Below are 14,853 nucleotides of genomic sequence, written 5' to 3'. Positions count from 1 at the left end.
ATAAGCTCAGTTAATAAAATAGTGCCTGGGCAGATGGAGAGAACGAGAGGAAAGAGGGGAATTAACCGACACAAGGGGAGGTGGAGGGAAGAAGGAAGGAAGGGAGAGATTCCGGAGTGCCGGTCCGTTCCTTGTCTGCATGGTTCAGCGTAAACAGATCCCCTGAGATTTGTTATTAAAAAGAGAGGATTTTTTCTCTCTTTTAATAATGTATCAGTTTGTTCAACTTCTGCTCTTTTCAGAGCCATGGGAGGAAGTTTGGAGAGGGGAGAGATGTGCTGTGAATCTAATTCAGTTAGAGGTTAGATGAATAAATGTAATCCCTGACATTGCATGCTCTCCCGTTCTACTTTGTGGCCTGTGAAACACGTTGACATAGCATCACCAAATGTTATCTGTCACATGCGCCGAATACAACAGTGAAATGCTTTACAACCTTACAGTGAAATGCTTACTTACAAGCCCATAACCAACAATGCAGTTTTAAGATAAATAAGTGTTAAGAAAGATGTAAATGTAGAAAAATGTATTTGTTGTGGAGGTGCTGACTAATGGTGAATAAACTATAAACTATCAAAATAAAGAAAGTCACACGTTCCATGCATAAACTCTCAGAAATGTATTGGGTATTTACCAATGTTTCGCACCACTGTGCCTTCCTCAGGGTAATGTCATGAATACTTAGGTTATGTAGACAAACAGTGCAATTAGTGCCAATGACAATAGTGACAATGGTGAGGGGTGTGTCATAATGATTAAGTTAATTCAAATGAATTAGTGACATTGTTAAAAAAAAACAATATAGTTTATGACATATTAAATATATTACGCTATTGTTATCATATAGAAACATGGTCAAAATATTGGAGATAGCTTGGTGAGATCTGACATGCCTCCTGAGCCCACTCAGACACTCTTGACACCTATCCCAAATGGGAACTACAAATGTGGCTCATGCGCACAGTGCATTAGCACTATAAAAACATATTTCGTCAGACACCCACATACAGGCCGAAAAATCCCTGTTTGGGGTATAATCTCATGCAAGTCCAAGGGAGTAATCCATCTCATCACCTGTTCATGTGGAAAAGCCTACGTAGGACAAACAAAAAGACAATTAAAACAACGCATAGCTGAACACCGCAGCTCAAATCAGGTGTAAGAACATTGACTATCCAGTAGCAGCTCACTTTTTTGAAGCTAACCATTCAATCTCCTCCCTCAAATACACAGGCATCGAGCATGTTGCTCTACCAAGGAGAGGAGGTAACGTCGAGATCCTACTACTACAAAGGGAGGTTTACTGATCTCAGGCCCTTCTTATGATCAAATCTCAAGTCTTATAAATTGATATATTCTTTCTACAGCTTATTAGCCAACATCAAATATGTTCCCCCTGTTGATGATGCTCATGATACATTCAGGTTGAACCAAAAGATTACATGTAACAAAAAGAAAAAAGAAATGAAAAGAAAAGAAATACGAAACGATTATGTGAAATTGAATGAAACAATAATGTATGTTGATGCTAATATGATGTACAGTATTCAATTATGTTTCTATATGATAACAATAGCGTAATATATTTAATATGCCATAAACTATTTTTTTAACAGTTTCACTAATTCATTTGAATTAACTTAATCATTGTCATTGGTTGCACTAATTGCACTGTTTGTCTACATAACCTGGTTCAAGTATTCATGGCATTACCCTGAGGAAGGCACAGTGATGCGAAACGTTGGTAAATACCCATTAAATTGCTGTTTATAGTTTATACATGGAGTGTCCGACTTTCTTAATTTTGATAGTTTAAAGAAGGTATTTGCTATAATAACCTGAAATAAACAATAAATAAATACAAATTAAATTGAAGAAAATAGAAAAATAATAAATCATTAAAGCGCAACAAAAAAATAACAGTTGCGATGCTATATACAGGGGGTACCGGTACAGAGTCAATGTGCGGGGGCACAGGTTAGTCGAGGTAATTGAGGTCATTCAATTACCTCGACTAGCTGGCCATTCAGGTGTATTATCAAAGGGATTTTTTGAGGATGGCTCAGTTTAGTTCTTGATAATATTGTGAATTTACATATCATGATAGTTGTGCTTTCCACATAGAATCCGTTTCTGCTTTGTTAGGTGGAGAGTTTTTACATTATGTGGGTTTTGTTGTCCATACCATGACCTACTCTCCTTATTTGGATTCAACTGAAAACAGATATTCCACCTAATGTTCTAGACTCTGCTCTCTCCCTGACTTTCATCATGTGAGGGGCCTGGCAGTCATTTTGGTGATTCTTTTCCACAACATTGAAGGATTTGCCAAGGTGCTAATTCTGCTTCTTTCCTGATCTCACACAAAGAGCGGAAGAGTAGTGGGAACAAATGCCTATAACCATTCCATGTAAACCGTGAAGCATATATACTGAACAAAAAAATAAACTCAACATGCAACAATTGCAAAGATTTTACTGAGGAAATCAGACAATTGAAATGAATTAATTTGGCCCTAATCTGTGGATTTCACAAGACTGGGCAGAGGTGCAGCCATGGGTGGGCTGGGAGGGCATATGCCCACCCATTTGGCAGCCAGGCCCAGTCAATCAGAAATAGTTTTTCCACACAAAAGGGCTTTATTACATACAGAATTACTCCTCAGCACCACCCCTGCCTCAGCCGGCTCAGCAGGCTCTCCTACCTCAGCCGGTCTGTCAGGTTCCTGCGTCCCAGCCGGCGTCAGGTTCCCGCACATCAGCAAGGGGTGACCGATCCACTCTTGTTCCCCGGGATAGTCCTTGGGTTGGCGTCCTGCGGCTGGAGCCGAACGTGCCGGGGAGGCGGTACCGTCACATATGCTCTCTCTCCAGCGTTCTAGGTCGCCATGCTCCCGCGTCTCAGCTGGACTGACAGGTTTCCCGCGTCTCAGCAGAGGTGACCGGTCCGCTCCTGACCCCCGGGTTTGTCATTTTGGTGGTCATTTTGGTCAGCGTCCTGCAGCCGGAGCTGCACGTCGGGAGGAGGTACTGTCACCTGTGCTCCCTCTCCGGCTTCTAGGTCACCAGGCTGCTCATTATGGCGCACCCCTGTCACCATTGTTACACGCATCTGCGCGTCATCACTCACCTGGACTCCCTCATTTTTTTGATTACCTGCCCTATATGTCACTCCCTTTAGTTACTTCCCCAGGCGTCATTGTTTCTGTTTCCTGTCTGTGAGTTGTTCGTGTTTCTTGTTTTATATTACGTTTCATTTATTTATTAAAACATTCATTCCCCGACTCTCAGCGCACATCGTTACAAGAGCCTCGAAATTGAGTTTCTGCCTCATTAATGGTTGTATTTGTAGTATATATTTTTAAACCATACAGTAGTTTATGGGAAGATTCATTTTTTATTAATGTTTCATAATTGGATAATCCCAGTGAACTTCAGGAGAAGTGGGAATGGGGTGGAGCAATGGCTGCAGCAATGTCTATGAGCTGATGGCTGGGGCACCGCCAGCGGTGTAGTAGCCAATCAGGGGCTCCTGAGGGCTGCAGCCAGTTTCCAAAATGCTGCTCCATATTCAGTGGTGCAGTCTAATCTTGCCTAATGGGAGGGTCTCGCACTCAAGCCTAAAATATGTGGGCTGCATTGGGAGAGATACATGTGCAATGTCGACTGTGACACGGGACCATAGTAATTGCATCAAAGGGTGGCTACTTTGAAGAACCTCAAATATAAAATATATTTTGATTTGTTTAACACTTTTTGGGTTACTACACGATTCCATGTGTTATTTCATAGTTTTGATGTCTTCACTATTATTCCACAATATAGTAAAAATTAATTAATAAATTCTTATTTACAATGACGGCCTACACCGGCCAAACCAGACGACGCTGGGCCAATTGTGCGCCGCCCTATGGAACTCCCAATCACTTCCTGGTTGTGATACAGCCTAGAATAAAACCAGGGTGTCTGTCGTGATGCCTCTAGCACTGAGATGCAGTGCCTTAGACCGCTGCGACACTCGTGAGCCCCTAAGCGAATGCCTCACAGATACCTTAAAAAAAGTAGGGGCATGGATCAGAAAACCAGTCAGTATCTGGTATGACCACACATCTCCTTTGCATAGAGTTGATCAGGATGTTGATTGTGGCCCGTGGAATGTTATCCCACTCCTCTTCAATGGATGTGCGAAGTTGCTGATATGGTTGGGAACTAGACACGTTGTCGATCCAGAGTATCCCAAACATGCTCAATGGGTGACATGTCTGAGTATGTAGGCCATGGAAGAACTGGGACATTTTCAGCTTCCAGGAATTGTTTACAGATCCTTTGGACATGGGGCCATGCATTATCATGGTGAAACATGAGGTGATGGCAGGGGATGAATGGCACAAACAATAAGACTCCGGATCTCAATAAAATGCAATTGTGTTCGTTGTCTGTACCTTATGCCTGCCCATAACATAAGCCCACCGCCACCATGGTGAACTCTGTTCACAACGTTGACATCAGCAAACCCCTCACACATACGTCTGCCATCTGCCCAGTATAGTTGAAAACAAGATTCATCTGTGAAGAGTACACTTCTACAGCGTGCCAGTGGCCATCGAAGGTGAGCATTTGCCCACTGAAGTCGGTTACAATGCCGAACTGCAGTCAGGTCAAGGACGATGAGCATGCAGATGAGCTTTCCTGAGACGGTTTCTGACAGTTTGTGCAGAAATTCTTCAGTTGTGCAATCCCAGTTGTCAGCTGTCCAGGTGGCTGGTCACAGACGATAACAGAGGTGAAGAAGCCAGATGTGGAGCTCCTGGGCTGGAATGGTTACACATAGTCCGCAGTTAAGGCCAGTTGGACGTACTGTCACTCACTAAAACGATGCTGGAGGCAGCTTATGGTAGAGGAATGAACATGAAATGATCTGGTGCCAAACAGCTCTGGTGGACATTCCTGCAGACAGCATGCAAATTGTACTCTCCCTCAAAACATCTGTAGCATTGTGTTGTGTAACAAAACTGAGTGGTCTTTTGTCCCCAGTACAAGGTATGCCTGTGTAATGATCATGCTGTTTAATCCATTCACCTGTCAAGTGGATGGATTATTTTGGAAAAGGAGAAACGCTCAGTAAAAGGGATGTAAACACTTGTGCACAGAATGAGAGAAATACACTTTGTGCATATGGAACATTTCTGGTGTATTTTAGTTCAGCTCATGGGACCAATACTTTACATGTTTACAAATGGTTTTGTTCAGTGTAATATCATGCATACAGCATTAACCTGTAGCGCAGCAACATCAAACATTCAAGCGGTCTTTGTATATACTGCCATCTATTGGCAATATGATACTGCCTATAAAGCACAGTACACTGTAAAATTGACAAATGCAAAAGTCGCATTCAGTGGCTTTGTAGCTTTTATTGTGTAAACTCCCTACAGTCCGTACTATTAACTCTTTTTTTTGGTGTCTGTACTTCACTATATTTTTGACAATTTTTACTTTACTACATTCCCTTAGGAAATAATGTACTTACATTTACATTTAAGTCATTTAGCAGACGCTCTTATCATTTTTCCTGACACCCAAAAGTACTCGTTACATTTGGAATGCTTAGCAGGACAGGAAAATGTCCAATTAAAATTCAAGACAACACATGGTCATCCCTTCTGCCTCTGATCTGGCGGTCTCACTAAACAAATGCATATTCTGTAAATGATGTCTTGAGTGTTGGAGTGTGCCCCTGGCTATCCATACATTTTAAAAATAAGAAAATGGTCCTGCCTGCCATAATAGAAGGAATTTGAAATTGTTCATACTTCCTTTTGATACTTCAGTAACTTTCTATTAAGGTATCTATACTTTTACTCAAGTATGACAATTGGGAACTTTTACACCACTGCCTACAGTTCACATCATGTGTATATACACTGCTCAAAAAAATAAAGGGAACACTAAAATAACACATCCTAGATCTGAATGAATGAAATATTCTTATTAAATACTTTTTTCTTTACATAGTTGAATGTGCTGACAACAAAATTACACAAAAATGATCAATGGAAATCAAATTTATCAACCCATGGAGGTCTGGATTTGGAGTCACACTCAAAATTAAAGTGGAAAACCACACTACAGGCTGATCCAACTTTGATGTAATGTCCTTAAAACAAGTCAAAATGAGGTTCAGTAGTGTGTGTGGCCTCCACGTGCCTGTATGACCTCCCTACAACGCCTGGGCATGCTCCTGATGAGGTGGCGGATGGTCTCCTGAGGGATCTCCTCCCAGACCTGGACTAAAGCATCCGCCAACTCCTGGTAGATGGAGCGAGACATGATGTCCCAGATGTGCTCAATTGGATTCAGGTCTGGGGAACGGGCGGGCCAGTCCATAGCATCAATGCCTTCCTCTTGCAGGAACTGCTGACACACTTCAGCCACATGAGGTCTAGCATTGTCTTGCATTAGGAGGAACCCAGGGCCAACCGCACCGGCATATTGTCTCACAAGGGGTCTAAGGATCTCATCTCGGTACCTAACGGCAGTCAGGCTACCTCTGGCGAGCACATGGAGGGCCGTGCAGCCCCCCAAAGAAATTCCACCCCACACCATGACTGACCCACCGCCAAACCGGTCATGCTGGAGGATGTTGCAGGCAGCGGAACGTTCTCCACGGCATATCCAGACTGTCTCGTCTGTCACGTGCTCAGTGTGAACCTGCTTTCATCTGTGAAGAGCACAGGGTGCCAGTGGCGAATTTGCCAATCTTGGTGTTCTCTGGCAAATGCCAAACGTCCTGCACGGTGTTGGGCTGTAAGCACAACCCCCACCTGTGGACGTCGGGCCCTCATGGAGTCTGTTTCTGACCGTTTGAGCAGACACATGCACATTTGTGGCCTGCTGGAGGTCATTTTGCAGGGCTCTGGCAGTGCTCCTCCTTGCACAAAGGCGGAGGTAGCGGTCCTGCTGCTGGGTTGTTTGCCCTCCTCCACATCTCCTGATGTACTGGCCTGTCTCCTGGTAGCGCCTCCATGCTCTGGACACTACGCTGACAGACACAGCAAACCTTCTTGCCACATCTCGCATAGATGTTCCATCCTGGATGAGCTGCACTACCTGAGCCACTTGTGTGAGTTGTAGACTCCGTCTCATGCTCCCACCAAAGTGAAAGCACCGCCAGCATTCAAAAGTGACCAAAACATCAGCCAGGAAGCATAGGAACTGAGAAGTGGTCTGTGGTCCCCACCTGCAGAACCACTCCTTTATTGGGGGTGTCTTGCTAAATGCCTATAATTTCCACCTGTTGTCTATTCCATTTGCACAACAGCATGTGAAATTGATTGTCAATCAGTGTTGCTTCCTAAGTGGACAGTTTGATTTCACAGAAGTGTGATTGACTTGGAGTTATAGTGTGTTGTTTAAGTGTTCCCTTTATTTTTTTGAGCAGTATATATATATATATATATAAATCAGGTGTGGGAGAGATTCTTGTCTGGCGGCCGGTCGGCTCTGGCAGTGATGAACAAGCAGATGGCGGTTCCAATGGCTCTCCCCACACCCTTCCCACAGTGCCTAGCTGGAAGATCTGACACCCCAGTGTGTCACCAGGTCCTGCCAAGCTACAAGGAGCTACGGGTCCTAACCCTCAGCAAACTGGTAGTGGTTGTCAACCCTTCTGGCAAAGCACTGTCAACTGTCACTCCCATCACGGGTGACTTCAAGACCCAATGGCAATTATGAAAGGACATGTCAAACACACAACTCAGTTCTTTAGTATGATCTTGCTAGCGGATAAGCATATGGGCCCTGGCTCAGCACTAACTCACAGGCACAGAAAGGCTGTGTTTACATAAGCAGCCTAATTGTTCCATTTCCAAACTAATTGGTCATCAGATCTTTTTCAGAGCTGATCCAACTGGTCAATTGAGAAAATATCAGAATCGGGGTGCCTGTGTAAATGCAGCTGAAGTTACATTGCCTTTTTATGTTGTTATTCTAGTTGGTGTTTACTTGCTAAAGAGACATGTATACGCCCTCTAGAATAGGTTATTTGTTGGAATCCCTGCCCTAGAAAGATTGAACCTCAAGTCCCGAGTAAAAAAAAAAAAAGCTACTTTAAATGTAAAATTAAGTAAATAAAAAATGAAGTACGGGATGAGTTAGTAAATTGTCCATGTCCTGTATTCCAATCGTTCTGGTCACAAAAAGGGAGATTTGCTGGCTGGCTTAACACCTGAATGTTCAGATATCAAATAACAGCAACAATTTTACCTGATTGAAATAACATGTTTTACTTTGGTATTAACTGTGTCTTGATATGAATCTGGAATTCAAATCTCAAAAGGTTGCCACCCTGACAAACTTTTTTGGTCAACTTGGGGATGGGCTAGAGAAATGTAATCACCCAAAATCACCCAAAGATCTGAGCATCCATCTCAAAATGACTGTATAGCTTTAAAACAAACTGTTAACTTAATATCTTGGGTTCTGATGGGGTAAGACGGCACATAAGGATATGATTCAGGCATGGTTATTCAGCAGAGTGAATATATACTGTAACTTGCTGTAACCACTTTTAGAAAGGTTATTTAGTTTGTGTTTTCTGGAGGGGTTAAAGACTTCGGTTGATGCCATTGTAACATGTATGTAACAAATTAAATTTGTACGTTTCTAATGGCAACAAAACATTTCCCTGGATGGCCAATTACATATCTATATTAGAGGTCGAATGATTATAAATTAACAGATATCGCAATGATTATTTGCAACATAGATAAACTAGTAATATCATCAACCATGTGTAGTTAACTAGTGATTATGTTAAGATTGATTGTTTTTTATAAGATAAGTTTAATGCTAGCTAGCAACTTACCGTGGCTCCTTACTGCACTCGCGTAACAGGTGGTCAGCCTGCCACGCAGTCTCCTTGTGGAATGCAATGTAATCAGAGTCCAAAATTGCAGATTACCGATTGTTATGAAAACTTAAAATCGGCCCTAATTAATCGGCCTACCTCTAATCTATATACACACCATCTTTAATTGCCACATTTTAACCACTAAGATACAGTTAAGGAGAGATTGCAGCGGATACAATTTCAATACATTTATTGAAAAAAGTGACAAGTCCACCCAACAAATCGAACCACAGCCTAGAACTGGATGACCTGGCCCTGAAAGGAGAAAATTAAAACGTTTTAAAAGGCAGCGCATAGATATTCAAACAGCACAATTAATCATTCACGTTCACCTTTCCAAAATGAAAAATACAAAAACTGCTTCCGAATCCAATCATCTTTAAATCTGACAAATTAATTAGAACTTGTTAACATTCTTTAGGGCATATATAAAAGGCAAACCGTTCCAGAGTAGCACACGTTTGGCCAGTGAAGGCCTTCAGAGTGCTATTGCCAATTCTTCTCTAGGCAGTATCTTAACCACAAAGACTTCTGAGGAAGCGTGTATATTTGGAATTGACTAAACCTTATGCAGAGGAACGATGTAAAGTGAATGAGCAAAGACGTGTATCAGTAGTTGAACCACATGTCAAATGTCACTGATTAACAATCAAATTAATTTTGACATCCACAAACCATATACGTTGCTATTTATGGTTCTGGAGCAAATACACAACCCTTTCCAGAAGCAGAATAAACATAGGCCAGGAAAAGCAGTGTTTCAGTACTTAGTTGGAATGAGAGTTTGTGCTTGCTTACCTTTCTCTTCTTGTCACCTCCCAGCTCAAAGTGTTTGCATCTCTTGATGGGCACCATTCTCTTGGCCCTGCAGTTGGGCTCCACGCACTCCAGCCTTAACACAATCTTCTTTGTCGTTTTAGCCTGAGGAGAGAATCCATGTAACAAATGTAGAAAATAATCCAGGATTCATGCACACATGACATGGCAGTGGCTGCATTTTGATTCTCTACCCTTAAATGTGTACTCGTTCACTCCCCGTCAGGCATTTAAAACCATCGGATTGGTGAAGTGGCCATTCCATTAAAATCCTTGAGGGGGAGTGTGCGAGTGTACACTTAAAGTAGTACCCACAAACAGTAAAATAAAAAATTTAAAAAGCTGTAAAAAAAAGGTTCAGACAATACTGTAAGTACACTACCGTTCAAAAGTTTGGGGTCACTTAGAAATGTCCACGTTTTTGTCCATTAAAATAACATCAAATTGATCAGAAATACAGTGTAGACATTGTTAATGTTATAAATGACTATTGTAGCTGGAAACTGCTGTTTTTTTGTGGAATACCTACAAAGGAGTACAGAGGCCCGTTATCAGCAACCATCACTCCTGTGTTCCAATGGCACGTTGTGTTAGCTAATCCAAGATTATCGTTTTAAATGGATAATTAATCATTAGAAAACCCTTTTGCAATTATGTTAGCACAGCTGAAAATTGTTGTTCTGATTAAAGAAGTAATAAAAACAGGCCTTCTTTAGACTAGTTGAGTATCTGGAACATCAGCATTTGTGGGTTCGAAGGCTCGAAATGGCCAGATTTTTTAAAACTTTCTTCTGAAACTCCATCAGTCTATTCTTGTTCTGAGAAATGATGGCTATTCCATGCAATAAATTGCGAAGAAACTGAAGATCTCGATTACTTCCCTTCACGGAACAGCGCAAACTGGCTCCAACCAGAATAGAAAGAGGAGCAAGAGGACAAGTACATACGATTGTCTAGTTTGAGAAACAGACGCCTCACAAGTCCTCAACTGGCAGCTTCATTAACTTCTTGAGGGCCAGTGGCAGTATTCGGTATTTCGGATGACTGACGTGCCCAAAGTAAATTGCCTGTTACTCAGGCCTAGAAGCTAGGATTTGCATATAATTGGTAGTATTGGATAGAAAACCCTCTGAAAACCCTCTTTTTCTAAAACTGTTAAGATAATGTATGTGAGTATAACAGAACTGATATGGCAGGAGAAAACCCGAGGAGAATCCATCTGGAATTTTTTCTTTTAGGTGTCAGCCCATCCAAATCCTTGTTTATGGGAAAATCAAAGAAATACCTCCCAGATTGCAGTTCCTAGGGCTTCCACTAAAAGTCAAGTCTTAAGAAAGAATTTCAGGCTTGTTTTTTGAAAAATGAGCAAAACATTTATAGTTTTTCTAGGTGGCTCCCATTTTGGCTGTAGTATTGTGACATGCGTGGATGAGAGTGCGCACTTTGTTATTTATCTCCGGTAATGAACATACTATTCTCAGTCTTCAATTTGATTGTTTATTTACATATTAGAGTACCTGAGGATTGATTAGAAACGTTGTTTGACTTGTTTATTGGTAACTTTTGAGATTAATTTGTATGCATTTTGAACGAGGGAAACTGGTGGATTACTGAATCAAGCGCGCCAACTAAACTGACTTTTTGGGGATATAAAGGACTTTTTCAAACAAAAGGACCATTTGTGATGTAGCTGGGACCCTTGGAATTGCAAACAGAGGAAGATCTTCAAAGGTAAGTGATTTATTTTATCGCTATTTCTGACTTTCGTGACGCCTCTGCTTGTTTGGAAAATGTTTAACGCTTTTGTATGTGGGCGCTGTCCTCAGATAATCGCATGATATGCTTTCGCCGTAAAGCCTTTTTGAAATCTGACAAAGCAGCTGGATTAAGAAGAAGTTAAGCTTTGAAACAATGTAGGACACTTGTATTTTCATTAATGTTTAATATTACGATTTTGTATTTTGAATTTGGCATGCTCCAATTTCACCGGATGTTGTCAAATCCCCACTAGAGGGATTTACGCACTAAGAGGTTCATTAAATAGTACCCGCAAAACACCAGTCTTAACAGCAACAGTAAAGAGGCGACTCCGGGATGTTGGCCTTCTTGGCAGAGTTGCAAAGAACAACCCATATCTAAGACTGGCCAATAAAAGGAAAAGATTAAGGCGTGATGGTTTCTGATAATGGGCCTCTTGTACACCAATGTAGATATATATTTTTTTAAATCAGCCATTTCCAGCTACAATAGTCATTTACAACATTGACAATGTCTTCACTGTATTTCTGATCAATTTGATGTTATTTTAAATGGACAAAAAAAGTGTTTTTCTTTCAAAAACAAGGACATTTCTAAGTGACCCCAAACTTTTGAACGGTAGTGTGTGTGTAAAAGTAAAGGAAAAAAACAGAAGCATTCATTAAGTTGTCTGAGGTTTACCTTGCCATGGAGGAGAAACAGCCTCAAGCCATCTCAATTATCTTTAGCGGACACTTTAGGAAAGGACAAAGTCACTACAGGCCAAGGCTCGCTGACAATGGCCTGCACAGCCTACATTTGTAGTATACATTATTGGATACATTATAGGGTACCTTATACCAGTGGTTCAATTCCTTTCCTTGAGTAACCATTAAAGTAGTTAGGTTGCCCCAGACCCACACTTGTGGTTGTCCACGACAACACAACTGTACTGTTGGGGTTACTCAAGGAAAAGTGTTAACTGATAAGGTACCCTTTGGTAATGTTTCCAGTGCACACAAAGCTTCACAAACTCACCTTTTTGCGGAAAATAGGCTTGGTCTGTCCACCGTAACCGGACTGCTTTCTGTCATATCTCCTCTTACCTAAAACACATATCAGTTATTTATCTTGGAACACATTGCGGTCCATGCTACCTGCCAATGCTCATTTTGAGACAAACTCACCTTGTGCATAGAGGGAATCTTTTCCCTTCTTGTACTGGGTAACTTTGTGAAGCTGGTGCCTCTTGCACTTCTTGCAGTAGGTCCTGCGCGTCTTTGGTACATTCACCTGAATCACACAAACATTCATTTAGAAAGATGTACACCGACAGTGCAGTAGTATGGTACGTTGTTATTTACAGTACCTCTGTATTCGTATTTATTCACTAAACACTGGGCATCAAAACAGATATCCAGTATGGTGGTCAGGTCACTACCATTCAACCTAAGGAGCTGTTACCCAGACAAGAGCCTTTTCCCATCTATGTGGCATTTTTGTTCAAAATACTAGTTACATGTGCATACTTTCTGCCACAAAGTTATATAATCAAGTCTATCAACAATCGGTTTGGTGACCGGCTGGCTCTAGAAGGTAACGTAGAGACACCATTGTCTCCTTAACGTGCACCACTTAGCTACTTGAAGACCAGCCTATAGTACATTTGCTACGTTTAAAAACGGTAACAAGTACTTAGCAATGATGCACATCTAAAATGGCAATACCAACTTAATTATGTTGCCAAAAATACAATAACGTGGGCGATGTCATGTTCCATGTAGCTAGTTATATCACCGATGTAATCATACGCTCGAGTTTTGTTATAGGCAACTATATTGGGATATACAGATACAATCACTAATAATGGGCTAAATGTGTCCCTAACCATTGCGTTCACACATTAGGCACTTTAGAACGTAGCTAGTGCATGTATATTTCAAAGATTACAGTAGATGTTTTAAGCGTATTCATGGTGAAGTTTCATACCATTGTGACGGCCCGATCCAGACGAAAAAAGGAAGAACGAAGCCGGTAGCACTCCTTCGTAAAGACCATTGGCTGATGCAGAAGTATAGGTCCTAATTTTGAACACTGCCACCTTATGTTTGGGAGTGTGGAATAGAACCAAATACTATATATTACAGAAGTAGGCCTTCGGTACAAAGCCTCAATATACAGCACGGGATCTGGCACCTCTCTGTTTTGGACTGTTTTGTTCCGATGTTGTGCCGAAAATCTCCCGGTGTCGTCCCCGGCAAGATGCTGCCCTGGGTGGCTGCCCATGTCGCCCGTACTTAAATCCGCTACTGATTTTGTATTAGTCTATAAATACATCTCTTTGCCAAAATTCGTAATCTCTCCCATATCTTATTCGACTAGTATTTTTGAAAATGTAAGGATACTAATTCAGCCAAAGTTTTTCTGAAATGTGTATTGTTTACCAACAGATTACTGCCACCTCTATGTTTAATATAACACACATACATTTATTATTAATTTCGGTTGCCTATCCTGACGTGAATTTTGTTCTATAGATGGTATTTGACTCTAGTCACACATTTAAGATAATTAGAAGGGGGGGGGGGGGGGGGGGGATCTGGCACAACACTGGAACCGATTTGGCCGGATCCAGTACCTCTCAAAATAATGTTAACTTTTTGCAATGTAATTTTTAAATAAAATCGAAATTCATTCTGGTTGACTCTTTGTTAATTCTCTTTTGTTAATGTGAACATGTAGAATTTCAGCCCTGGCCTGATATTCTGAGTTGATTCGGGTTGAGCCGAGATGGGTTTAGGGTTTGTGCAATATTGCAATCTATGTTGGAGACCAAAGCAAGGCTGCGTGAGAAGCCCGCCTGTATCTCTCACAGAACTAGAATGAGATTCACTTTCTACAATCTCTCTCCCTCTCGTTGCAACCTGCGAGAAGGGTTCTGGAGGAGCTGCAACAGCCCTGATGAATTGAAATACATTTGTCAAAGTCTGTTCAGAAACAAATTAAATCATTTACAATAGCCTACTACACGATCACTGGTTATCTCTATTGCCTCTGATCTCACTAAACAAAAACGCTTTGTTTGTAAATTATGTCAAAGTGTTGGACTGTGCCCCTGGCTATCCATAAATGTAAAAATAATAACAAGACAATTTTGTGGTCTGGTTTGCTTAGTATAAGGAATTTTAAAGGATTTACACATTTACTTGTGATACTTAACTAGGCCTATTTTAAAACCCAAATACGTTTAGACTTTTATTCAAGTAGCATTTTACTGGGGGACTTTTACTTGAGTTACTTTCTATTAAGGTACACCACATGACCAAAAGTATGTGGACACGTGCTCGTCGAACATCTCATTCCAAAATGACGTTGCCACGTTGAAAACCA

General features: G+C 41.3%; 1 protein-coding gene across 1 annotated transcript; it reads right to left on the bottom strand.

The window, feature by feature from the left end:
- Positions 1-9,083: 9,083 nt before the first annotated feature.
- LOC115129598 (large ribosomal subunit protein eL42-like) lies at positions 9,084-13,556 on the bottom strand. Its single transcript, XM_029660143.2, has 5 exons — positions 13,453-13,556; positions 12,651-12,756; positions 12,502-12,569; positions 9,709-9,831; positions 9,084-9,165 (listed from the first exon to the last, which is right to left on the bottom strand). Exons 1-5 carry the CDS (start codon positions 13,519-13,521, stop codon positions 9,145-9,147), a joined length of 387 nt encoding a protein of 128 aa, XP_029516003.1. The 5' UTR covers positions 13,522-13,556; the 3' UTR covers positions 9,084-9,144.
- Positions 13,557-14,853: the final 1,297 nt, after the last annotated feature.

Source organism: Oncorhynchus nerka, linkage group LG5 (genome assembly GCF_034236695.1).
Source record: "Oncorhynchus nerka isolate Pitt River linkage group LG5, Oner_Uvic_2.0, whole genome shotgun sequence".
Classification (NCBI taxonomy): Eukaryota; Metazoa; Chordata; class Actinopteri; order Salmoniformes; family Salmonidae; genus Oncorhynchus; species Oncorhynchus nerka.
The sequence above is the reverse complement of the archived record's forward strand: the minus strand, read 5'-3'. Positions and strand labels throughout refer to the sequence as shown.